At 38.5% G+C, this 18,551-nt stretch overlaps 1 protein-coding gene across 3 annotated transcripts in view; it reads left to right on the top strand.

The window, feature by feature from the left end:
* BCAS3 (BCAS3 microtubule associated cell migration factor) overlaps positions 1–18,551 on the top strand; it is a gene marked incomplete at its 5' end in the record, with an annotated part of 348,271 nt that overhangs the window by 120,351 nt on the left and 209,369 nt on the right. For 2 of the 3 annotated variants that reach the window (XM_084273335.1, XM_084273334.1), the window contains 5 exons: positions 1,784–1,934; positions 9,149–9,193; positions 15,782–15,906; positions 16,398–16,563; positions 17,773–17,873. In XM_084273335.1, coding sequence (XP_084129461.1) covers positions 1,784–1,934; positions 9,149–9,193; positions 15,782–15,906; positions 16,398–16,563; positions 17,773–17,873 — 588 coding nt within the window. The remainder of the gene's footprint in view (positions 1–1,783; positions 1,935–9,148; positions 9,194–15,781; positions 15,907–16,397; positions 16,564–17,772; positions 17,874–18,551) is intronic. The other variant, XM_084273336.1, reaches the window with a different exon arrangement.

The following is an 18,551-nucleotide window of genomic DNA, read 5'->3' as shown; positions in this document are numbered from 1 at the left end:
AGCCCCCTCTGTGGATCCCGTCGCTGTTTGCAGTGTAGCGTGCAGTCGCTTGTGGTGAACATGGGAGAGTGAAACACTTTCCGAGAGGCCTTGGTTACATGCAAGGGTAACTAATTAGACAATAATGCAGAAAACTATTCCTCCTCCTTTCCACAAGGACCAAGAATGCATTATGAAACAAATCTTGAAAAAAATTAATTGCATCTCAGTCTTAAATTAAAACTGAGCTGGGGTTTTTTCCCCCCTCCTTTCCTGTTTCTTTCTATTCCAAGTTGGTGCAGGAAAATTGCTATTAATGAAATCTGCTCTCTGAGACTTCAATGGGCTTGTTATTCATTAAAGCCTTGCTATTTCTCTTAAAACGTATTGACCAGTGTTCAGGCCAGATACTTAACACAAAATACACTTTGTAATTTCATCATTTTTGTTATTGTGCTTTTCTAAGATGCAGAGGTCTACAGACTTTGTAGAAAAAACAAATAAACCCCCTAAGCTTACAGTTATATAGTATTAAAAGAAGGGTAAAGGAAGCATTGAGTGTCTTTAGGATGATGAGACATTCATTAAGATTTTTCCGCCTTCCTTTTCCTATTTTCAATCCATCTGAAGTACCATTAAAGCTTTTCAGGCAGCTTCCTGTGAGAAACCCTTTTCTGTGCTGTTTTTCTTCCTTGAAAAAAGGTGGCTGCTCTTCAGTCAGATTGTATGGATTTGGCCTGGGATTTGGATAATATCTCCGTAGAATGCATCGGTTGTTTAGGAACCTAATTCCCAATATGGCTCCCTTTTGATTAAGAACAAAGCCAGCGTTTCACAGCATTATAGGAACACAGAAAAACAAGTTAATGATCTAAACCTTCTAATTCATGGTTGCTTGTCTATTTAAAGTACTTTTGATTCTGTTATAAACAGACTGGCCCCTTTTTTGTTTAACTTCTTTCTTTAGTTTCTTCACATTTCGTTCTTTACTGTCCATGAAATTTGTAGCTAGTTTCCTTTTCGAGCTGAAGAATGAAAGGTTGTGACTACAGAATGATACAGAAAGTAAGAAAGCATATCTAAACTGGGCGTCTCTCCAGCACAGACCTCTTTGAAACAAGCTAAATTTAGGCTGGTTGGGATTTTGTTTTGTTACTTTTTACCCTTCCTTTTTTAAGTACCTGTGGTTTGTTTCCTTCTTCCTTGAATGAATAGGAAGTTTGTTGCATTTTTGATACTTTCTTGATTTTTACATGTAGCTTGGCATTGGCATGGCTGTATTTTGTGTAGTTACTCCTTGTTTTCCTGCCGTCTTACTTCAGCAGATGACTCTTAATGTGTGCCTGTAGCCGTAGAGACAACAAAAGCAACCTTCTCAGGACTTTGAATTACCAACACTGTATGTGGTGCTGTAGGAAAATAATTCCCTTCCAGATACTTGGATTTTTTTTCTTTTTTCTGTTTTCTTTTTTAAATAGAGAACTGGAATCCAGAGCTTGTTCTCCAAATCGAACTTTTTGGAGAACAAAACTGTCAGGCAAGCAGGAGCAGCATGAATAATTTCCCTTCCATGGAAGGGAACCTTATCCCCTTATATAAAAATAACTATTTGCTGCTTCCATTGTTTTTACCTGAAATTAAGATGACTTTTTAGGATGGTTTTGCTTACTGTGGGAGCTCACTTTTTGTTTGGGGTTTTTTGGTGAGGTTTTTTTGGCAATGGCTTATTTCAGGCAGTGGTTCAAAATGAAAAATGAAGAAAAAACTCCAGTAATGTGTTTTATTGCGTCTCTGTCCCATCAAGGTAAATTGAACAGTCAAGACACTTACAACAACTTCACAAACAACAATCCTGGGAACCCTCGACTCCTGCCTCTTCCAAGTTTGACCGTGGTGTTGCCTCTTGCTCAAATCAAGCAGCCAATGACATTAGGGACCATCACCAAACGCACAGGGTAAGTGTAGACCTGTCTTAACCTCGGTATTTATCATTTGCGTTGAAATAACTTGTGTTACGAGTGATACTTGGTTTTATTCCATATTTTAATTCTGGTGTATGTCATTTAATGGCGGCAGAAGGAGGGTGGGGGAAAGAGGAGACAAGAAAAGAAAGCCAGCATCAGAAAACTGAACAAAACCTGAAATCAAATCTCTCAAAACCGAAGAGTATTGATTTGGGTGGGTCACTTCCTTGCAGTACCATATGGGAAATACTGGCGTCGGGAGAAGTTTCACACAAGGAGTTGGTATGAAGCATAAGCAGAGCTGTATTCAATCAGAATAAGTTATGGGGTTACTCTTTTTTTGAAAGTTTTGTTTATTTTGATTTCCAACCTTTTCAAACAGAAATGATTTTTGACTCTCAGAAACAGGGAGACAGTCAGCCAGGTTGAGTAGAAAGAGAAAACTTAATCCCACTGTTTTCTTGACCTTGTTTTTCCTCTGAAGTGACTGTTCTGTACTATGAAATTCACGTGTGCACTTTCAGGCTGGAGCCAGCTGCACTTTGGTATTTCTCACTGTGCCGTGATAAAGCACTTCAAAATACTTGTTGTGAAAAACCTTTACTAAGCTATATGTATGTTATAATAACTGAGGCTTTCTGAGCTCCATAAACTGTAACAATTTTAAGTTAATTGATACAGTATTTTTCTCCTGATGAATTTCAGATACTGATTTTTTACCATTAATACATAAAGCTAGTGAGTGATGGTTATATTTTTTCCTCTCTCACTTTATGTTTTTTAAATCCCTGAATATTTTCTAGTTAAAAGTCTGATTCATCCATTCATTTACAGACTACTTTTATATTTTTAAGAATAATAGATTAAGTTCAGCAAATGGTTGGACAAAGCAATCGAGGTTCATACCTGCAGGTTCATAACATCTTCTTGCATTTTGGCAAATGGGTGGAGGCACTGTCTTGCTTGCTTCAGTGGTTTCTTGTTCAAACCCCAATAGTGAGGTGAATTTTCCCTTGTGTTTTGTGAACTGGGAATTATTTTTCAGGCAGGAGCTCATGGATATTCCCTCTCTACCTGAATAATTCCCATACTCTGTGCTTGAGTGTTCAGGACATCCTGTAAAATCTGTTACTGTTTGTTTAGTGCACTAAGTATGCATGATGAGGTTGTAAAGCTTACCTGTGATGTATGTATATACATACATTTGAATCTATATATATGTCTACCTAATGATTCAGCCCTGCTTTTGCTGCTGTAAACAGGAATTTCATTAGGCTTGTTGAGCCTAATTGTGAGCTACGAACACGCAGTTGCCCTAAGCACAGAGGCTGTCTGCAGAGAAGTCACTGAACTCCATAGACAAGCACAAATGTGACTGGGCAAACAGTAGAGAAACAGAACAGGGGCAATGTTGTTCTTAAACTTCTTCCACCCATACATTTTAGTTGCTTATTTGTGCTTTTTGGGTTGTTTTTTTTCCCCCTGGTTACAGTTCAAATGCAGGCAAGGGAAGGATGCTGCGCTAATGATCAGGTGAATTTTGAAAGTACGTGAAGGTGTGATCTCAGATGAGGGCAGGGAGACAGGGTCAGAGAGGTGGGTGTACATGGAGATAAGCAGCAAGTTAGAGGTCCTGAAAGAGGGAAAATATCAATGAGAGGACTGGGAGAATACAGTCAGGGCAGGTTGGAAGTGTCATTCTGGGCTCTGTCAGTAGACCCCTTGAAACAGAATAGACACAACTAGGTGGGACAAGACACAGAGCATAAAAATCCATGAGAGGGACTGCTGAGGGAAGGTAGGGTGGTAGGAGCAATGGTGAGGATGATGACTTGAGAAAAAGCACTTGGTTTACAGCAGTGTAAAAAAACCGATTCTTGTGTCGGCCTTTACAAAGGCTGTTTCCCTAACACTGTGTTGATACCAGCAAACTCTTCTAGAGCCATTGCAAATGTAGTAAGTCTGCCTTATTTTATTGAATGTTTTATTCTTAAATATCTTTTATTATTCTCAAATATCTTAAATATATTCAGGTAGTTTTCATAGTTTAAGTAAATTTTACTATTCATAAATTGTCCTTGTCCTCTTATTTGACATAATTTTTAAAACAAATAAATTTAAAATATTCAGTAGTGCTTATGTAAGGGGGAAGGGGTGGAGGGTGGGGGGGGAACAACAACAGTCCTGGGAAATACCCTGCTGTGTAAATAGGGTTTTCATGAATGAGGATCGTAATTTTCAACGAAGCCCCTGTAGATGTGTAACACTAAGCTGAGAGCTTCCTTCATTTGTTCTGCATCCAAAATATTTGATGAAAGCATACGAAATTAACATGAAAAGCTGTATTTATAAAGCGGGGATTGAAGAGGAATGCCTAGGATCCAAGAAGCCTGGCATGCCTAAAATGACCAAATTGAGGCAGCAGCCTTAACTTAAACCTCCAGGGGGCAAAGCGTGTGTTTAACATATTTAACATCTGCCCTCATATTTCGAGAAACACATAGCAATGTAAGTCTGTACAGTGTAATATTTAGACAGGACAGGGACCATCTGCCTCACTCTGAGAAGTGTAGGAGGCATGTATTGCTGCAAATGGCAAAAGACAGATGTATTTACACCTACATGGTCAGCACCTTTAAGCGCTGCTCCGAGGAAACAAGGCTCTTCTTTGGGAGCAGCTGCTTAACCTTGTGATTGTGCACTGATCAGAAAGGGAGACGAACTCGCTATCAGTTGGATTTTACAGTCACTGTTCAGTGGCCCCTCAAAGCAGATTCCTTTTCTGTTGTTGCTACTTTTAAAGAATCGAAACTTTAATCTGTTGCAGTAGATTGCTAAGAGTAAAAAGCAAGACTAAAGAATAGCACATAATTCACAGTTCTGGATTTGTCTGGTTTGTTTGCTTTTAACATCTGAAAGCCTGCTTTAATGCTAAACAACTTAATTAAATTTTACAGGTTCCATTAACTAAAAAGTCAAGCTTTTGGTGTGGGTTTTTTTTTTCCTGCTAGTATCCAGGACAGCAAAATATTTTTCAGGTACTGAAAGGCCTGATCAGTGCTCTTAATATCATCTGTCTCCAGCAGAGCGGCAAAGGATGTCATTTTACTTGACAAGTGGAATGGCAGTAAATTTTTTAAAAGTGTTCACCATAGCCCTGTGGGAATGAAAGACCAGAATCTGGAGCTGTGTCATTCCTGCACTGTTCATCACAGATGCTTTTTTTCCTCTCCTGCAAACTTGTGGGGTTTGGAATACTTTCTGATCGGTCATTAAGTTCTCTTAGTGCTCAGAATGTAAATTGGTTTCAGAATAAGGATCTCAGAGCATTACCTCCCTTCTTGCCATCACTGTCACTTCCTTGTCCCCTGCTCTCTGTTTTTTCCCTTGCTTTTTCATTGCTCACTGTAGTTTCTGCACCTTCATGAAGCACTTAAATTTTGGTCCCTATATGTTGTCATCCCGCTGACTCGCCTTCCCGTAGTTTGTACTGTCAGCACCTTCCGAGGAGCAGATAGGCTTTCCCAACGCTGCTCTGACACTAATGAGTAAGGAAGCATCTTATGTTTTAAAGATTAGGGGGATGTAAACCAGTAAAAGAGCTAGATTTAATGTCTTTCTATATCTGTGCCTCTGTTTCCCTCTGAAAATTTTAATAGTAATGCTGAATTCCTTCTCAAGTCTGGTGAATAGGTTAATTCATTGCTCATTTACAAAGAGCTTATAGATTTGAAAGGGGAAGAACTGTATGATCCATCTCATGCTTGTCTATAAAAGGCAGTGAATCAGAATATGTTAGAAGACAGCTTTGTGCTTCGCAGTAGCTTTATAAGTGTTCCTTGTGTTTGTGGAATGAGTTGTAGTGAGTTTCCAATTTGTAAGAATGTGGGGACACGGATGAGCTGTAATAGGAAGGAGGGAAATAAAAAGATACAATAATTGCCCCAAAAGAAAAACTATTGTAAAAGTTGGCTTCTCTGACAGCAGCATTTGTTTTCACTTTCTCAAGGGATACGGCCGTTATATTTGTATCATACTTCATTCTCAAATTCATTATAGCAGTAGTGAAGCACCAGGATGTAACCTGCATTAGTCAGGTCTTGTCAAAACAGAGACGTCCAACCTACCTTCTAGGGAAAGGAATAAAGCTGACTTTTTTTTCCATCCAAGAGATTTAGAGAGTGTGGATTTAAACATGAAACTCTTATTTGTTCTTCATCCCATCCCTCATTCCACCCCCAGTAAGGAAGGGCAGAAGTAGGTAAATTCTCTAATGCAGTTTTAACATTTTGGTGTTTATTACTGCTTAAATGTTACGTGCTGAGAATCACCCTTATCTGCTTGTTTTATTTTTACACAAAGAGTTTAATTTATCTCAGGTTCCACTACTGAAGCAGACAAAAATAAGGACTACAAAGTCATGATCCCATGATACAATTACGTGGGGAAAAGTGACTTAAAATGTCACCAAAATAAATTAAAAAGTTAAAGAATTCGGTGCAATAGGTCAGCTTTCCTGCATGCTGAGTCCAAGCGCTCTCTTTCTGGCACATCTCAGACGTGTTTTATGTCACCTTTAGCTTTTACAATACAATTTCCTAATAAAGCAACTACCATAATGTTTTGGAATTGATAGAAAATACAGTTACTTGCTCTAAATTTTGTTCAGATGTCCTAGTGAGAATCCTCTGGTAACCAGAGACAACACAGAGCCATGGGGGTATTGCACAGCTTATTAAAAGCTTAAATAGTTTTTATTAAAGAGAATAACACAATCAGTGAAAGTTGCAATTTGCTATATTTCAGAATCAGATAAGAAATTAAGAAAATGGTGTTGGAATTTTGAATCATAAATCATCTTAATTTCCTAATTTCCCTTTGGAATTTCTCACTAGCGATGAGAAAAGAGAATCTCGGTGAGTTTTTTGCCTTGGCATTGCTCTGTTACTGTCACCGAGTGTGGCCATCTGGTGCTGTCTTTTCAAGGTTGGGTTGTCCTGTAATTTGTACATTCTTTCTCTCTCAATTAGCATACTATCCATATTATGTGAAGGAAATAATGAAAAACAATTGCTTATATAAATATCATAGGGGAAGATTGGTCATCTTCAAAGAAACGAGGTCTTGTGAACAGAAAGGAAATGCTAAGTTGTCTCTCTCACACTTCCAGCTTTTTATTAAGACAATGCAGTAGTCTTTGAAAGTATAATTACATTTTCTTCATGATACAAGATTTTGTCTCCATGTTAAAAACAAACCAACAAAACCTTCCATCGACGCGTGTGTAGTCAAAATAGAGAGAATTATTAATTTGCAAGTGTAATCAGGTCAATACAGGATGTTATACAAAAGAAAACCCAAACATAAAATCTTTATGTCATCATCTAAAATGTTCTCACATGCTCAGCTAAATGTCATTTCCCTGCTTTTGGCAGACAGGGAAACTGAGGCAGAGAGGAAAAAGCAAATGCTTGCCAAAACACCCAGGATCATAACTTAGAAATTCTAAGCTCCAGTCAGGTTCGAGCACTCTCCAATGACTATTCAGATTTACACTCAGTATATTCTAGGTTTTAAATTACCTTGACTGTGGGTTGTACAGAAGACTTAGCTTGCCATTAAATATTTAAACACTGCGGTAGTGCTGGGCTAATCTTCTCTTGAGCCATTATTGGAATGGTCTTTGACTCAGGGACTGAATGTGTTGACCGTATAGGAGATCATATGATTCATATAGTTCATACAATTTAATTGGGCTTTATCACTAGTCAAAGATGATATATTATGTCTAGAGAGGCAGCTGGTTCTACCGAATTCTCTCTTCCAAAGTGTTAACCAAGGATTTATTTAAATACAAACAGCTAAAGGCTACTCCACTGTGCAAAGTTCATTATGGTTTTTGGTCTGTATTACTAATAAAAAATAGCGTTTGGGTTGGGCTTGTTTTTCCCCAATATTCTGTATTTATCATTATTTATTTTACTTCTTTGTATAGGGTATGTACCTTCACCTAAATGTTTTTATTAAGAGGGTGTCTTCATTCATTGATGTTGTGCTCATGTCAAATTTAGTTCACAGAATTCTTTTTTATCAGGCCAGTACCCTTTTAATCATGTAGGCACATGGCAGAGTGGTTTATGCCTCTTTCTATGACAGACCTTTTGTATTTAGTTCATTGCCTGAAAATATTTGGAGTTGTTAAACTAACCCGAGTTTATCATGGAGTCAGGGTATTAAAAGAAAGATGACACGTTGGAATCAAAGAAGCCTTGAGGATGTGAGTAGCTCTAAATGTACCTCCTGTTCCTCCTTTTTAGATTTTATGCAAATGTCAGGGATGTAAGGGAGGTATCCATTAAACAGCCACTGAAATTAACGTCGTGTGATACTGCTTTAAAACCTCAAGGCTGTGCAGAGTACTTGAAGGACAACAAAAAGAAATCATAGTGTAGGTAAATTGTTGAGTGGCCAAAACCATTAAGCTTTGTATCAGGTGATTTTTAACATCAAAAATATTTGAAACACATTAGGGTTCTCTTTCCTGCATTCCCTGCAAGCTTGCAGATGGGGAAATGAGACTGCTGTATCATACATTTACTAAAGATTTTTAATTTAATAGTGTGTTTCTGTCCTAGGAAAAGGGCTGAGTATTTTTTTCTGGAAGGATGTGCTTGTATCTGTTGTTGGTTTTACTTAGGATTTGCCTCTTTTCAGTAAATCTGTAAAACCGTCCCGCTCAGACCTTCAGTGTTTCATGGGAAACGTCCCCATATTCCTTGTTCTTGATGCTAATTTCCCTCTTCTGTTATTTTTGACTTTAATGTCTGTTTAAGGCTCTTGACTGCTTTTGCCTCAGATTTGTCAGGAGATTTCAGGAAAGAGACCTAAGCTGTGTCTAACTTGAATTATAATGTAAAGCCTGCTTGCAACTGATGTGTGTGTGTCACGGCAGCTGTGCATGAGGAGCCAGCCCCGTCAGCTCCCGCTTCCGCGCGGGGCTGCGCTGTCGCTGGGACCGGTTCTGTGTGTGAGCGTCAGCATGTGGGTTACATTAGAGGTCTACATCTCTTTCAGGGCATCATCAACGGTTGTAAGAAATTATTTTGTTTACCTTCTGCATAAATCTTACTAGCATGATATACAGTGTACTTGTTGGTAATTGAGTTTTCATCTAATTTCTGTGCATTTTTCCCCTTTACGTGAAGACCTTACCTGTTTGGAGCAGGATGTTTTTCCATAAAAGCTCCATGGTGAGTTCCCAGTTCAAACCCAGCATGCCTATACTTCATTTGCTGTCCTCACTGAAAGTAACTCTGTGCTTAGACTTTTTAATTTGGGATTCATTTTAATTTATTTGAATTTTTTTAGTTGCATGGCTGATCCATAGGTGGAAGCACTGCATAATTGCTCTTTTAAACTATGGATGCATGTTCACCATCAAGCGATCACTTTTTTTTCTTTGCTTTTTTACTTTTGATAGGGCATTTAATTTTTAAGTAGCAGAGAAGTTGAAAAAACAAATTATTTCCCAGTGGGCAAAAATTATTGCAGTATCTTTGCAAAACAAGCCTCTTATTTTTCTGTGTAGCTTCCTTTATTATTGTAACACTAAGTTGCTTACAGACAGAAACCATCGATGATGACCTCTTGAAAATAAGCCAGATTAGCAGTGAGTAGACAGTAAAGTACTCTAAAAGAGAGATGAAACAACTAAAATGGGCAATGCAAATTGAAAAATAAAAAGAAGATTGTTGCACTTGAGGGAAAAAAAGAAAATAAACCACAGCTCCATCAGAATCTGGATAGGTGACATAATAAGGGGGTTAGGGTTTAATATGTAAAATCGCAGCATATTACAAAAACACAGACAGAATACAAGGAAACTTTACCAAGTTTCCCTGTGTTGGAGTTGGTTCAGTGTTCGGGCAGCAGCACCCAACCTCCAGTCACCTGGAAGAAATGGAGGTTAGGTGCTGGGAGTTGCATACAAGAAGAATGGGAGAAGTTTTAATATCTTGCAAAATTCTTAGAAATCGCAGAAACTTTCAACTAAGAGGGTTCTGGGTGGGATTTGTTGGGCTGTTAGGTGTAGCTACAGGTACTCACTAGTTATGTCTGCCAGTATCTGTTAGAATATTTGTACTTGGCTCTTGTTTCTACTACTAGAAGCTTGTTCCACATATATCACCACCTTACGTCTCTCTCATAATACTGTCTTCATCAGAAAGAACTTCTTAGGAGCTTCCTCAGGATGCAGAGTTCTGCAGAGAGTCTCTGAGGGCAGCTGGTGAGGGCTGTGGGAGCTATAGCAGAGACAGGAAAAGCAAAGGCACAGAGTATGACACTAAAGGAAAGAAGGCGATGTCGCCTTATTCCTGGAGAACATCTGCTCACAGGAGTAGTCCTCCAAACAACCATTTCTAAATGTAGTTCATGATGCACCCAAGTATTTTGTCTGATGGTGATCTGAGAACTGAAAAGGCTCTGGAAGGAGAGTTTTGAAAGTGGATTGTTTTAGCAAATGGATGTGTCAGTCACCCCCCGCATGAAGCGGCAGAGATGCTTGTCAACCAGAAATTATTTTAGATTGAGGCAAGATTAAAAGGCCTAGATTAAAGAGGGGAATATATGAAATAGACTCAAAAATTGTTGCCCGTCTTTCACAAGACTCTTTTGTGGTTTGTTTAATGCCAGTGCTAGCTCAAAAACATGGGCTTTGCTAGCCTACAGAGAAATTAGGATAAAAAACACACTTTGGGTGGGGGAAGAAGTCATGTTGTTTCCATTAAGGTCTTAATAAGACCTAAATTATGTAAACAAAATGAATGGAGACTTGACAACTTACTGCCTGGTGAATAAAGAAGCCTACCATTTCTTTTCTTGCTTTTTCTTGCTTTATTCATGATTTGACAACTGGAAACATGCCTTTGTTTTCTTGTTTCAGGCACAGTGATAAATTAATTGAAATTGTAGTATCGAGACAGAAATGCTTTTTCAGTAATTTTAAGTGTAATTGCAAATTTCACGCAGTTTGTTTTTTTCCTGATACTTTTGTTGCTGCTTCTGTGGGCTAGATAAAAGTTTAACCTTCAGAAATGCTGTGTTTCCATTTCAGCAGGTTTAGCTGTGGAGGTGCAGATAACTGCTTTTGGCTTTATGCATCTGATGTATCAAAGCCTGTTTGTTGGGAATGTTAAAGGAAAGCGATTCTCAATCTTTGCAGACTCTTGCTATTTGACTGCTAATATTTGAACTTGTAAAGCAATTCCTTTGTATTGTCTATATGCAATTTTATTTATTTTTTAAGTTCTGTCACTTGTTTGGCTTTGAATTTAAAAACAAGTTTAAGGGCCAGTGGTATTTTATGAGACATAAAGCTCTTTGAGGAACACTCCATCGCTGTCCTGCATAGCCTCTGGTTTTCATAGTTGCCTATGGTTGTCAAAATATTTTAATAATATTAATTCATATTCTTTATTTCTTACCTAAAGGAGAAATATAATCAATAAAAAAACCCTAATGAAATTATTGTAATTGGTTATGATTTTTGTAGACATACATTTCCAGAGATTACAGGTTTCGTTTGTTACTAAAGTCAACAAGTAGTAGCACTGAATTGCTTCAGTAGCTCTTCATCTTTTCTTCTTATGTTGCCAGCATGAAAGAGTTTGTATGCTGTTGCTGAGTCACTTTTCTTTCTAAGATTTGACAGTGATGTCTTAATTTTCCTCTTTGCTCCCATCGCTTTTTGTGCCATTTCAGAAGAAAACGTTTGTCTCTGTTTTCTCACTGGCTATGTACACATCTACAGCTCTGAGCTTTTCCACTTAAAACAGAAATACTCCTCAAAATTGTGTTAGAAAAGTTAATTCCTACCAACCAGGCAAAGTTCCCCAAATCCTGTGATATTTACCAGGAATGTGGGATTAACTTGACTTTTAGTGGGTGACTTTGTCTTTGACTTCAGCTGGGGTAGGTCAATGCCTGCTGGTGGAAACTGAAGCAGCATGAACATGGCCTTCAGTTGAGGCACAGCTCTTCCTAAATTTATATCAGAACAAGACCTTTGTCATTGGGAGGGTTTTCATTACTGTTGTACCCGTGCTGTAGATTTCTGCACAGATAATTGGGTTAAAAATACTGCCGGGTCTCATTGAATTCTTGGAGTAATTCCCCAGTTGGGTAGACCCAGACAGGAAAAAGTGCACTGCCTTTTTACCCTCCTTATATCTTAAATATAATGTCATTGGTTCTGCTGTGGGAGACTGAAGTTGTAAGGGTGAATACTTTGGTCTTGTTAGCTTCACTTTCTTGTTTTTAATTGTGATTCCCAAGAACCTGCACTTCTTCCTGCATCACAACCCCTTTCAGGAAAAATACAGTACAGTCTTTTGCAAGTTAGTATATTGTGAAGATTCTTTTAAATTAACTGGTTTTAAAAGTAAGGCCAAATGGGCCTTCATTTCAGTTCGTGGAATAATTTATGAAGTGCTGACAGGCTGAGAGCAAGTAAAGAGCAGGAGTTCGTAGCAGAAACAAGTCATTCACCACCTACCTTCAACATGATTGTTTTGTTATCATTTATAAAGCTGAGAGGGTGTTTGCATCTATATAATAATGAGGATTTATGGTTTCCAAGTTGTTAAAATATCACAATGACATGAAAATACATTTTTCTAATGGCATTACTGTTACTGAAAAGAACTGAGCTTTTGAGGTTTACTGAAGGAAAGAAATTTGAGTTGGAATGTATTGATGAAAACTGGGGGATAAAGTAAAATGGTGGTAAAATGAAAGATTCCCTAGTTACATGGGTTTGCAGAATAGACTTGTTGACATCTCAGCAGCTTTTTCAGAAATATGTCTAAACCAATATGATGCACTGGTCTTTTTTTTTCAGTTTGGGTTTTTTTTCCCCTTCCTTTGTCTTTATGTTTTAGCAGGACTAAGTTTAACCACATGAGTAATCGTGTTTTACAAGGTCTGCTCTTTCTGTCTGCAAAATATTCTTGAAGGGAAAATGGTTTGGCACTGAAACCAACATTTAAATGCATGTCTGAATGAGGTACATCTTAAAGTCATGGTGGAAATAGAATGTAGCTTAGACCGTTTCCTCAAAGGTTGTTTATATCCATCTGTGTTTGGTTGAGCATAGGTCTTTGGGACTGAGAGTTAGGTACTGGATTCCTTCCTGCTTAAAAAATGGTTGAGGTCAGTTACATCTCTCAAGAAATTTACTCCAGTTTGTTCAGAACAGCATTCCCTCACTTTTTTTTCTTTTCCCCAATTTTAAATTATTTTAATGACCTCAGATTGTGTTGAGTAAAAATTCAGAATAATCAGAGTATTAGGGCAGCAGATTCTCTTTTTCAAGAGTTTACAAGAGGAAGTGAATACAGCTGGATCATATCCATAATTTACTTTGTATTGCTTGGGGGGGGTCACACTGGCCTGAACAATCTTTCTATATTACAAATAATTTGATAGTTAAAGTAGATCAGTCAGTAACAAGGCTCTAGTTAGTGCATACATTTACATTGCCATTTCTGAAGGAATATTAGGGTTTGAATATTTGAAAAATGGTTGTCAAATACACAGTTTGTTACTGAACTGGTTAAAATGAGTTTCTGTGCCAGGGGACTATGTCCAAGTGTAAGAAATTGACTCTGAATTTTTCTGAGCAGCTTATAAATGCTTATAATTTAAATATTCCAGTACAGATCATGAAGCACCACCACAAGCAAGGTAATGTATTTGTAGTCAGGAACTTTATGGAACACGGATTTCTGACCCAGTAATCTGTAGCTGTAGTTTTAGCAGTAGGATATGAAGTGCTTTTGGTGGTTCAGTACCAGAGTTACCATGAGTCGCAGTTGCTCCTTTGAGACGTTCCGGATTGTGCTGGTAGGAGAGCTTCAGGACAGATCTAAGTCCATGAAAGTTTGTCTGAATCTTTCCATTCCCTGTGGTGGAATTCCTTTTGACAGGTTTTGGGGTTGGGGTTTTTCTTGTTGTTGTTTTTTCTTCTAAATGCAGCGAGTCACCATAGACTTCCCGTGTGTGATTTATGGCAAGTCGCTTAGCCCCTCTGTGCTTCGGTGAGTCCTGGCAGAGTCATGCTGCACAAGGTGCTGGGCAGCTCAGCTACACGGTCTATAAATCCCATTCGGAAACCTGGCTGAAACTACAGTGCTGGTGCAAGCAATGAATCTGTTCTCCCATAGTCATAAGTGACCTGATTTCTGGTATGTTTTACAGAAAGCCTTTGCTGCTTTCGGTGAGTTCAAGGTGAAGGCAATTTTCAGTGTTTCAAATCACACGCCAGTAATGGTGGAGGTTGCGTGTTTTTAACCACATGTTGTATTTTCTGTGTGTAACTTGGTACACCTAGTTGAAAGGAAATTATTGTTCGAGATCAGTGCAAGTTTTGCAATTTATTTCAGTGAGATGAGGACTGAGCTGCAAAGGACCGAGACATACACAGGTCTTTGAAGAGGTGCAGCCTCTGCAGCCAGCTGCAGGAGTTCTAGAGAAGCCCAGCTTGTAGAATAATTTTGGTTTAACTTGCTTTTCTTGTGTTATTTTTACATTATGTTGATTCATAATCCATTCTTGCTTTAATATCCCTCTTGGTTCATTCTGTTGAACCACTTCACCTGTATAATTTGTCATTAACCCCCAAAAAAGGGCAGTTCGAGTTAAGTGCCTCTATAATTATGTGTAGTGTTTGAATTGCTTTCTGCTGATTTTAAATATTTTTCTGCTGCTCCATTCCATCATGGTACTGCAATACTTTGTGTGTGTATAGATGTATGCACACACACTTCTTGGAGCTGGAGATTGTAACTGAAAACCAACCGAGTTAATGTGATGGTGTAATCACAGGCTGATAGAATGTGGAACAAGAAATTAACGGAAGAAAAAAGGGAAGGAGGGAGAAGTAGCAAGAGAACAGAGCAGTGAAAATGAGTAGAGAGAGGAATATAAAATAATCCAATTAAAAAGGCTGAGGAAGAAAGGGAACATGGAAAAGGAGGAATCCTGTGTGAACTTCTCAGACAGCTTTTCTCTTAAACGTGTCATGAATTGAGGGAAAGGACAGTGCTCTGCAAACAGGGCTGAGTTTATACAAAGCATAAGGTTGCATATCTTCAGGTTCCTGCAAGGAGAAACACTAACTGGTGTTTGTGAGATGTAATTATAACTTGCTGTACCTGCTACATGCAGAGGTTTCAGAGGAGAAGGTATCTTAAATCCCTTTTTATGTGATATAATTACTGATTTGGTTTAACCACGTAGCTCGTGAGTGTAATGCATTGTTCCCCTTCCCATGTATCCTCCGCATGTTGCTCCCTCTTTCCCTTGTGCCCATGTCACACATACGCTGGTGGTGTCAGTGACACCAGGACCACGCTGAGTTCTAACTGATCACCACTCAGTGTTATTTCCAAGCTTCTTTTGAAGTTGCAAGAAAATATCAACCACCGAGAATGACTGACCCAAAGTCTATATTTTCATTCCCAAAGTTCTTACGATTAGAAATGTTTGTATCCACTTCGGAAGTTGTTTCTATTGAATGTAGATATTCAATATTGGCTCTTTTAAATGGTCCAAGTAATTCTCCATTCGGAGCCAGTGCTCTTCTTCGAGATAATGAGTTCAGTGATCAGGGGGAATTTGGGACCTATTATCGAGAAACACTGAGCATCTGTAAATCCTGCTAAATCTTACGGGAACTCCAAATATTCGCCATTTCTGAATCAGAATGAATGCTAAGAAAGGGGCAGCTAAATATTTGAGAATTAACTGTCATCATTTTATTTTGTTCTTTCTTTAAGCAAATCCAAACCAGCTCCACAGATTTCACCCAGTAAGTCTGTGGGAGGAGAGTTCTGTGTCGCTGCAGTCTTTGGATCATCAAGGTCGTGGTTTGCAAGCAATCCTGGTCTGAAAAGAGAAAAAGGTTGGTGTTTCACAAAACCAGAATTTAAATATAAATTCTCTCTGTAGGTGCTTATCTGCAGATTTTATTCCTTGAACTAGAGATTTCTGGAGACATAGCTGGGGTGCTTTTGGCAAATAGGACAATTTGCAAGAAACTTTAATAAGTGAAATAAAGAATTTATTTTTATGTTATGATATAATGACAGGGAACAGACTTAGATAGTTTGATCCAAAGATACTGTGCAAAGTGACACTGAAAAAGCTGTGAGGTAAAGGTGAGACACCTCTGCTAAAGCAAAGGTACAGATGTGTTTGATGAGAAACTTTCTGCACTCTCTTATAAGAGATATTTGTGGGTTTTTGAAACAAGAGGGAAACTGTCTCACTAGCCCTTTCACATCGTTTAATTTGTGTTTTTGACTGCAAGCATATAAAGGCAAGGGGCTTAGAAGAAGAATGACTTTACAACTTCTGTAAATGTTTTTTTTGTTTCTTTCTTCTTGCAAACAGATCAATCAAAACAGTTTGTAGTGGAGTCGCTGTATATTATCAGTTGTTACGGTAGCCTGGTGGAGCACGTATTGGAACCACGTCCGCTCAGCACTGCTCCGAAGATTAGCGATGACACCCCTTTGGAAATGATGACATGCCCAAGAGCCAGCTGGGCTTTGGTTAGGTAGCTCATTCCTTTTACTACTTCTATTTTTTTTTTCTCAGAAAATAGTTGTGGGTTTGTTGGGGTTTTTTTTTTTTGGAAGGGGTGAATGAACTCCATGGTGATTTTCACCTCGATTTTATCTTACAGGTTATCTTAAGTACTCTCAAAGTTTTCTGTTGAAAGAGGGGACCCTCCATAGCAAATTCAAGGGTCCCTTTTCTTACAGATCTATCAGTGCTTACATATCTGAAAGGGAACTAACAGTTTATTTTTATTTAACAGCCTTCTGTAGATGTGGGCCTATAAGAACATGTTTACAGATCAATAGAGATCCTTATCAATTGGTGATTTTAAATGATCGGATTGTATTTTAGCTTTTTTAATAAGGACAAGAAACAATTATTTTAATAGCGTTAAAGTACAGAATTCTGCCATGAGACACCAGTGAGGTTTCCACGACGAAGCATTGCAAAGAGTTAGGCAAGTTATCCTGCAAGTAGCTGAAGGTAGCATTTCTTGAGAGAGTTGAAGAAATTATTCCTGACATGTGGAAGAAAGTAAACAAAAATTGATGAGAAAGTGTTGTCAGTGCTTTTGACGTTTTAAAATATTTTTCTATCGATTTTTCTTGTCTCCTATATTCCTTAGTGCTGCTTATGGCTGGACTAGGTTGATCAATACTTGATTTACCAAGCTATTTAGGAATGGCCCACCCTAATTAAAATTACAACACAGACTCCTAGACCATTATTGTTGAAGTGAGTAGGTTGTAATGGAATTGAAAATTCTAATTGGATCAATAGTCCATAACTTTACACAGCTTTATTTTCACAGTTTGTAAATGCTCAGTGACTTTACAGTATCAAAGCACCGCGAGTTAACGGAACAAAAAAGTTCCCTGGTCTCTGTTGTGTGTTTATATAACGTCAGCATGACATACAATGGTCCTAAATGAATTTACCAACTTAATCTAAACCGCCTTCATCATTATTTTTTGCGCAATACACGCTGCAGCCAACAAACAAGTATTGTCTCTTTGCCTCACGATGTGCGCGATACGGTCCTGCTGCTCGACTGCCTGTGGTGTATTGCAGTGTTTGAACAAGCTAATTTAAATAATTACAAACATTTTGTGAGCTTGTATAGATAATTACATGTGATGACAGAAACACTGATTTACATTCTCTGTATTAGCTTAAATATTAATAGTCTTGTGTTTTACCTCAGAACTCCTCAGTGGAATGAACTCCAACCACCATTTAATGCGAACCATCCACTGCTCCTGGCGGCAGATGCCGTACAGTACTACCAGTATCTTCTCGCTGGCTGTAAGTAGCTGACAACTTTTTGCCCTGCCTTACGTGCACATCTTCAGCTGAATGTGATTTTCTGAGTTGATTTTTTTAACCTGCATTTACTTCAGTACAAGTTCTACCCCAGAACAGGGCTTCGTGTAGCCAACCAGAGCAGTAATACTAGCGTGGCGAATGTAGTTTCTTTTTGATATGAATTGAATTTATAGCCAAAACGTGAGTGCTTGGCAGGCCTTGTAGTGTGACCCACAAGATCCCCTAAAGTCTTCAGGGCTTCTTCACCTCATTTCTTCTCATGTGTTTAGCCATTTCCTCTCGTGAATTCGATACTCGGCGACAAGTGAGTGCATCTGCGTTTTCCCTCTCGCCTGGAACTCCTGACGTCTGGGCTGCTTCCAGCCAGAGTCTCGGGCAGCTGCATCCCTTGGGAGCCTTGGCATTGCTTCCAGGGACGGCTGCCCACCTGCCTCGTCCTGTGTCTTACCCAGCCAATATGCATGGCATTGTGTACTCAGAAGCATTTATACCTAAAAATACATGGTACATGTACCTGTGTATTTTACATTGTTTTTATAGATTAAATGAGTGTGTCAGTTTTTATTTTGCCACCAAAGAGAGAGGAATATTAACGGTGAGCAGCAAGTCTCTTTTTTTTATCTAGGGTATAGTCCAGATCAAAGTGATGTAACACTC

This window comes from Gallinula chloropus (assembly GCF_964237585.1).
Source record: "Gallinula chloropus genome assembly, chromosome: 19".
In the NCBI taxonomy this organism is placed as follows: domain Eukaryota; kingdom Metazoa; phylum Chordata; class Aves; order Gruiformes; family Rallidae; genus Gallinula; species Gallinula chloropus.
Note: the sequence above shows the minus strand (reverse complement) of the source record. Positions and strands in the feature narration are given on the sequence as shown.